Source organism: Eurypyga helias, unplaced genomic scaffold (genome assembly GCF_000690775.1).
Source record: "Eurypyga helias isolate BGI_N326 unplaced genomic scaffold, ASM69077v1 scaffold22343, whole genome shotgun sequence".
Lineage (NCBI taxonomy): Eukaryota > Metazoa > Chordata > Aves > Eurypygiformes > Eurypygidae > Eurypyga > Eurypyga helias.
The window spans coordinates 1-8,329 of record NW_010243379.1 but is presented as its reverse complement, the minus strand read 5'-3'; the positions used below and the strand labels follow the sequence as shown (position 1 = coordinate 8,329).

Sequence of the window (8,329 nt, the reverse complement as noted above, 5' to 3'; positions counted from 1 at the left end):
AAAATATATATATATAAACCCCACACAGTTTTATAAAGCTTGAGCAAGCGGCTGCTTTACGCTGTGTGGCCCAGCAGACTGTCCCAAGCATGACGGTGCCGTGGGAACAGGCAGGAACCTGGCAGCCATCACCTACTTCACACCTTCCTCAGAAGAACCATTTTTTGAGGTCTGTTTTCCGCAGGGATCAGGCCAGGGATCCAGTTTTCCAGATCACAAACGGCCGTAGGGTGGTAGCTGTGGAGACGGTGATCTGCGGTGGGGTCAAACACCTCGGCGTGGGAACACCTTCCGCCAGCTTTCCCGATGTCTCCCGAATCAACTCCCTGGGTCTCTGCCACCTCCAGCTGTGCTAATATTTTGTATTTATTTTGTTTGTAGTGAGCACCACGAGATGGGAGGAAGGTGAAGCGCAGAGGCTGCAGCTTGAAGCGAACGTGCGTGACCCCGTCTGCCACAACGACCTACATCCAGGTAAAAAGAAGGTTCCGCTTTGCAGCATTTCCTTTAAAACCCGTCAGACGTTCTGCTGCCGGAGCAGGTGTGACTGCCAGGAAAAACTTGTGCTTCTATTTGTACACACACGGAACGGGGCTTTGCTCGCTTTGCCGTCGTCATTGCTGCACCTCTCGGCATGTTTGTCGCTCCTCCTGACCGGTATGTGATGAGCACATTCCATCACGCCAAGCGCATCTGGGAGGACAAACAGGTGGGTGTTTGATTTGTGCAGATTAAGCACAAAAATATTTGGTTATTCGGTTCCCTTAGCGCTCAGTCCTGCTGCTTTCACGTTGTCTTCTGATCAACAAAGGGTTGGTTGTGCCACCGACGTAACAGGATCCGGCCCGAGGGGATTTGTGCCAATGTTTGGATTTTGCCGGCTGGGCGGTGGAACGTGGGAGCTGGGGTTACCCAAACTTGGAAGGGGCTCCCCTGGGTCTCACCCAGGGATGAAACCGGGCCCTTACAGGCACTTCTCTGTCTTTTTTCTCCCCCTCTACCCCTGCTGGCAAGAGAACAGCAGCGTGGCCGAGGCGATCCAGGGCTGCCCCGCTGTATTTCCAGCCCCTGGCTCGTGCAAATCCGCGCAGAGCAGCACCAGAGCAGCGGAAGTTTGCACGCATCCCGTCCTGCCCAAGTCTTCCTTTGTGTAGCTTAGCTCTAGCCTAGGATCTGAATAAGATGCTCTGCATTTCAAACGCTTCTTAGAGCTCATTATTTATTTGAAAAATAAATACAAAAATGGGACATTCTGACTACAAAAACTGCTTGTACAAACCCCCACAAACAACCCAAGCTTGACATTAATACACATGTATTTTTGATAACAGTATCAAAATCTGAAATTGCACAGTTCTTCGTTTAAAAGACAAAATTGGAATGTAAGAATTCTTACAGAATCATGGAAATAAACACATTTAACACCGAATAGAAATACACCTGACAAATTTCTGTTGGGCTTTTAAAACTGGACAGAACGGTGAGTGTTCCTGCTCACCTTAAGGCCATCCTGTTTCAACAGACATACCCTCCCGCTACCGCCTTTGGCCTCTGCGTCGGTAAGAACCGGCTGCCCAAACCCTGTAGCTCGGCTCTCTGGGTCTGCGTAAAACTCAGTTCAACTCCCTCCCAGTGGGATGAATCAGGTACTGCCCTAGTAAAATCCGGGAAATTACCACTGGGGGCTGAAAGCACAAATGAGAGCAGGAGAGAAACCATGCCCTCAGACACAGGCGTGCGCGTGGCGAGGCAGAAATGAGTCCGTGCTGTATTGGCCTGATTTGCTTCTGTGTCACGCCGGTTGTACGTGGCTGCTACGCCGTGAAAAACTCACGTCGCCTCCGCAGCTTGAGGCTAGATGATGCGCTGGCTGCGGCTGTGTGTCGGGAATGAATAGTTAGTGTTGATCCCTGATGAATCCCAGAGCATGAAGTGATTCTGCTGAATCATCTCTTGCCTTTGCCCATAAATCAGCTCAGTGGTGAGGTAGTGCTCAGCAGGGTATTTTACCTGCTGTTCAGGGAGCCCTCTGCCCCTCAGAAATCTGTGCTTTAAACGGAGGAAAGCTTTGCAGGATTTTTATATGCAAAAGAATTAAATGTTTGAAGTATAAACCCACTCTTTCGTAGAAGAAACACACTGCAAAAGCACTGAAAGCTGCTGGGGTTCAGCTGATAAAGGCAGCGATGGTGGTGACCTTTAGTACTGACTCAAGCCCGTATGTAAAGAGCAGAACAGCGTTGACGATGACGTCTGCTTTCAGCACGTAGGTTTGCCACACCAGGAAATACACGGACAGCATCACACTTCCCACCGTCATCACAAGACTGAGCCCTAACGGAGCCTCTTCTTCGGTCAGGTTACCCTTTGAACCTTGAAGGAAGCAAAAAGCTAATGTGAGTCTTTGATTTCTTCTGGCAACATCACAAGCCCAGGGTATTCCTGATCAATAAAAGGCTCTAATTCTTACAGCCCCGAGTACACGGAAACACCGGCCTGAATCAAGGCTCGGTCAGTAAGGACAAACCCTAACACCAACGGACAATCCGCTTCTTGCTGACCCGAGTTAATCTGAATAACCAGCAGCCAAGAGTTGATACTCAGCCTACCTTTCCTTAGCACAGAGTCTCAGTTCTGAAGCTGCAACCGTTTGGGTGACTCAGCTTCTCTGTCAACCATCCAACCTTCCCACAGTCCCCCCCAGCCCCGCGCTTAGCAGGACGACTTGGTGACTGCGGTGCACATCTAAGAGCGCCCAATCCTGATTTTAAAACCTTACGCAGTATAGAATCTTCCATATTCCCTGCTAATCTCTTCCAATTACTATCCTTGTGGAGCTGCATCTTATTTCCCAGCCAGCCTCGCTGGATATTGCTGTTTAACTACATCAGACTCAAAACTCTTCTTTATTCGTCCACCAGGCTCCAAACAAACATGAGCTTGGAGCTTGAAGGCAGCTAAACTCACCCCAGGCTTGAAGGCAGCTAAATTCACCCCAAGTCAGCTGAACCAGAGACCCACCTTGCATAAATGTCGTAGGAATATCAAGCACAGATTTTAGTAGTAACTTTTTTTTTTTAAAAAAAAAGGACTTTGTGAAGTTTCAGCAAGCTCTGGGCAGGGCTCAGGAGGCCCCTTACGCTGTTCTTCATGAAGGGAAGATGCTGGGACTCGTGCATGTCTTCAGGCGTGGAAGGAAAAGGTGCAGTGGCGGTGGCAGCCGTAGGCTGCTCTGGGATGTCCTTGGCATTACCTGTTCCACCAGGCTCTGGTGTTTGGTTACTTGTGTAGGTTGCTGGAGAAGTTGAAAGGAGCTGATGCGCCCCAGTGAATGGAAATCTCCATGCATCATCGTGTTCATCCTCACAAGTCACGCTCACTCGGAAACAGCATTCCAGCTGCCCCAGTATACTGCCTTCTGACAGCCCAGCCACTGGGTTTTAGTGGCAGCATAGACTGTATTTCATGAGAGCAGATTCTGTCAGACCCTCCGGCCAAATCTATTGCTCGGGCAGATAAAGTTCAATGGCCTAAGTGAACAAGTCCTCAAATACCTGCTACACCGTCAGGTTTTGACACGCACTCAGTTTCAGAATGATCAAAGATTACATCCACAAAGGCACAGTGTATCATGACATACCCAAGTATAATCGGAGCGCTTCGAGAACGGCCATAGCGAAAAGCAGGGCGAGATCAGGAGCCAAAAACTCATCTGGATAACTGAAAACTTGACCTGTAGAGTAACACAGGGGAAATAAATCAGGAAAACTGCAGCATTTTGGTATGTAAAGGGTGCTTGTAAGATGGGGACAAATTCTTTAGCAGGGCCTGTTGGACAGGACAAGGGGTAATAGTTTTAAGCTAAAAGAGGGGAGATTCAGACCAGATTTGAGGAGGAAATTTTTTACTCCATGGGAGGTGGAACACCGTAGCATGTTGCTCGGAGAGGTGGGAGATGCCACATCCCTGGAAACACCCAAGGTCAGGTTGGATGGGTCTCTGAGCAACCGGATCTCGTTGAAGATGTCCCTGGGGGGTTGGACTGTGTCCCTCCCAGCCCAAATCATTCCGTGATTCTAAAAGACCCTAGGCGTACCGACAGACCACGGCGCTGTTGTCGGCACACAGCCCGCTTCTGCGGCAGACTCCGCACAACTTACTTTTATAAACAATCATTGCCAGCGTTGCCAGGAAGTAAAAGATGTAATAAATCCCATTCACATAAAACAGCATCTGTAAAGGAACCGACGAGAGCTGGTAATGGTCGTTAAGGGTTTTCCATAGCAGTGAGGTGGGATCCAGTTCCCAAAATCCCCGTTTCCCAGGAACCTTAAAATTTGCCAGCCTACTGTGGCTGGCCTACTGGTAGGGTTCAGAGGGTAACCCAAGGCTGCAAACACCAAGAGTTGGGATAAAAACTTGCTGCTTCAGGTTTGGCTTTATTCCTTTCTTTAAAAATTGTATTTGGTACGTAGCAGGGTATTCGTTAGCCTCAGGAAACGAGGGGGGTGTGCACGTGACGTCAGCAGTTTGACAGAGGGTTGGCAGCCCCAGTACATCAAATTTCTGTACCTTACATCGAATTTCTATCCCTTTTTTGAAAATAGGTGGCTCTGTGCAGCAGACAGGCCCTATTACTGCCCACGCCACCTTGTTACGCGCCTGAGAAGGGCTACGAGCTCAGCTTTGAGGTGCAAATTCTGAAGAAGCAGACTCCCTTCATTCACAAAACTGCCCTACAGAGAGAATATTCAGCTGTAGTTATTTGTCTGTCTGTGTGAATCCAGTGCCAAGGCATCTGAGAGCTCCACGATCCTTCACACATCCTCAAAACGCCCCTGAAGGACAGGGAACGCGGCACATGCTGCTGTACAAACGGGGAGAAATGACCTGCAGGCTCAGGACAGATTCATCTCGCCTGTAGCCACCCCCAGGACGGCAGCCTGAAGCCATGTGAGTCTGGATTCGTGTGGTTTTGATAACCAAATGATACCAAACGCCTTTCTTAGCCTTAAATAATACAATGTCACTTACAGAAGGAAGTTATCAGTGCAGATTTCATCCTTTCCACATCCTTCTGTCCTCAAAATACGCCTTATCCTCCCCTCTCTCACCCAGCCCTTCTCCAGTCCTCCGAATATCTCCAAGCAGGCATTTCAGTGCAGGCACCTCCTGCAGGAACTGCCCGTCCAAGTTTCTGCACGGAGCACCCACCCACGGGCGGCGGACGTATTCCAGTTCCCACAGCAGCTCGTTTGATTCAACAGAACCAGGTTTTTGTGTTTTTCCAGTTGAAGGAAGGTGGGGCAAAGAATTACTGGATGGGTTCTAAGCATGGAAATCTCTGAAGCCAAGGGTGTCTCTTCTTAGGAGGTTACTTAGATCTCGGCGGGAGCGAAGGCAGGGTGAATTAACATGAGAGAAGAGGAAGTACTCCCCAAAGCTGCTTTTACTACCTCACGTCAGCTGCCTGTGGGGTGTGGTGCATGGGGTTTGGGTCCATCAGTCCACAGATCCAATTTTCAGCCTCGCTTCCTATGGAAATGAGAGTTAGGTGATCACAAAAGGTGGGTGCCAGCCCTCTGTCTGGATTACAGGGTGGGTTAAAGGCATTTCTGCGCGAGTGGGAGCTCATCAGGGCAAAATCTCAGCTAAAACCCCAGCTAATGCTGCCCAAAACACCTTCCTGTGGAGGAAACGTTCTACCCGTTTTGCTCCCCAGGGATGGTGCCGATGGCGGAAAGCTCTGTAACACAAAACCCGCGTCGCGCAGACGCGAACGCGTTTCAGCCAGTCTTCCGGAAGGTTGCCGCATGCCAGGGATGGAAGGTTCACAAAAAGGATACAACTGAGGAAGTTCCTCCTTTCCGTTGAGAAGGAAAAAATAAAGAGAAGAAAACAAATCTAAATGTTTACCAAAGCACCGCAGAAACAGGCAAACAACTGAGGTCACGAGGGGGGCGAGCGCGCTTGCAGGAATCTTTGGGTTTTGGTTCCCTGGGAGCCTTGGTGTTTCCTCACATCGCCCGCTTCAGGCTCCAAACATAACTTGGTCAAATACGTGAATTTTTAAATAATTTGGGGGAAACCCCTGTTGCCAGCAGCCGCTGTTGCCGAGGAACCCACCCCTTTCCAAACATCAAGAAGTACGCGGGCATTACCTAGAACTCGTTTATCCTGTCCCTTTCCCAGCAGATGACACTTCATCCCCTCCAACTACGCGGGAAGAAGGGAAACGTGAAGGGAACCGGAGCATCCCGTTTGTTCTTAAGCTGCGAGAAAGCGTGCGTGGAGCTCCCCGGCTCCTCTAAGGAACATCCTTCCGAACCACCTCCCTTCACGAGCAGCCCCTTGGACTGAAACCTTGGCGCCCCCTGATCACCCACAGAAATCAGACCTTGTGTTTCCTGTAAGCTAACCAAAACGCTCAGTACTTTTACCTGCAAAGGACAGACGCCAGTCCCTTACCACACGATGGCACTGACCTACTGAAGGACCTCTGAAGTACCTCGTTAATATTCCGAAGTGAGAAGCCTCGATGGCTGTTTTGCGGAGAGCAAAACTGTGACAGGGCGTTTCATCCACCTTCTCGGAGACATTATCAGCGGGACACACTCGCCTCGCCATCCCCATCCCTGGGCTTCCTGAGGTCAGTGTCCTCCATCACCTCATACTTGGGCCCAAATTAATCCCCACTGACTTCAGGTGCCTAATTAAGGTATCCAATTTGGGAAGGCAGTGGAAATAGGCAAGCGATCTGAGAGGGTGATTCATGCCAGGAGCTGAGATGCCCCCTGGGTGCGCTTCCTCTCCTTGCCACCGTCTGCAAAGGGACTACAGGCTCCTACCAGACTCGCCCCCCGCCGAAACGCATCCTGCTGCCTGCTCGCTTTTTTGCAGAAGGGGAGCGAAAGGTTTCGTTACGCGCCTTGTGCTGCGGTGGCTAATAACTGAATTAAATAATTAAAGCCACAGGAACTGCCCGGGTGCGAACTTCCTCTGTATCACCAGACACTGAGCCGTCGCTCATCCACACTGGGTGGCCACGCTGCCGTGATGCCAGCGGGGCAGTTGCACTTGGATGGTGTTACCAACCGGGAAAGCCCCGGTGAATCCCTCGAGGACAGTTCCCCAGCTTGGTTTTTAAGCGTTTTGGTTTTTAGACTCATTTTCCACGAGAGGGCACCGACTGCATTCCTCCATCTCTTGCAAGGAGGGATTTGACAGCCGCTCGTTTCGGACATGCTGCCTCCCCCTGAGCAGGGGGACGTTTCGCCTGGGCTGAACATTTAAACCCCACGACAGGCCTGTGCGAGGGCTGCCCCTGCCAAGCAGTAATTATTAGGCGGGTTGAGTGTAAAATTCAGGTGTAACAGGTAGCAGGCTGCTAACCCCAACAACCCAAGGTCACCTCCCGGCTGGGGTTGGTGGAGTCTGCATTGCTGCTGGGGGATTTTTCCGTTAAAGTGAGCGCTCTGGCACAGGAAAAACCAAAGGCACAGTCACTGTTTTAAAGCATTTCCATGCAGCACGTGGACACGCAGCAGCAAGGACAGCTAAGGGGGGGGCATTTGCATCGGCGAGAGCTGGCGTGGTGACGCCAGCAAGACCTGGCGTGCAGGTTGGCACCTATTTCTGCCAATCTGAAAGCTCGTACAGTCCAGGAGAAACAAATTAGGTATCAGGAAGGAATTCTTCCCACAGAGGGTGGGAGCTCTGGGACAGGTTCCCAGAGAAGCTGTAGATGCCCCATCCCTGGGAGTGTCCAAGGCCAGGCTGGATGAGGCTGGGAGCAACCTGGGCTATGGAAGGTGTCCCTGCCCAGGGCAAGGGGTGGGGCTGGGGGGGCTTTAAGGTCCCTTCCCATCCAAACCGTTCCGTGACTCTATGAAAGCGCAACACCCCTTGTTCCCAGTTGTATAAATTCTTGGATGTAGGAGGGTGACTCCCGGACAGCCATGGATTTGGGCCTGGGATGAGAAGGGCGGGTGAGTGCTCGGGCACCCAGCCCAGTTTTCGGGGGCGCCGCAGCGGCCTGGGCCCAGCACAGCGCCGCACTCCTGCTCTCCCACAGCCGGTTGTCTGCCTGGGGCTGAGGTTTACATCTGGGGGGAAAGCTCTGACCTCCTAGAAAGTGGGAATTAACCACTTTCATCACCCTAATGAATACATTTATTTTTTCCCAGAATCCCAGTGGTTCATAATTTGAAGCAAAGACTTTAATTTCCAAGGGGTGTCGCCTGGCCTGGGGAACGCCGTTGGCCTGTGGGTAACGGTGCTCCCCAACCCGCACAAGCGCTGACACACAGCCCGCGGCCGCCCGGGTTTA

General features: G+C 51.1%; 1 protein-coding gene across 1 annotated transcript; it reads right to left on the bottom strand.

Moving 5' to 3' along the window:
* Positions 1 to 2,167: 2,167 nt before the first annotated feature.
* LOC104504943 (transmembrane protein 80-like) lies at positions 2,168 to 6,627 on the bottom strand. The gene is made up of 5 exons (XM_010149401.1): positions 6,509 to 6,627; positions 5,847 to 5,904; positions 4,161 to 4,254; positions 3,641 to 3,733; positions 2,168 to 2,373 (listed from the first exon to the last, which is right to left on the bottom strand). Exons 1-5 carry the CDS (start codon positions 6,625 to 6,627, stop codon positions 2,168 to 2,170), a joined length of 570 nt encoding a protein of 189 aa, XP_010147703.1.
* Positions 6,628 to 8,329: the final 1,702 nt, after the last annotated feature.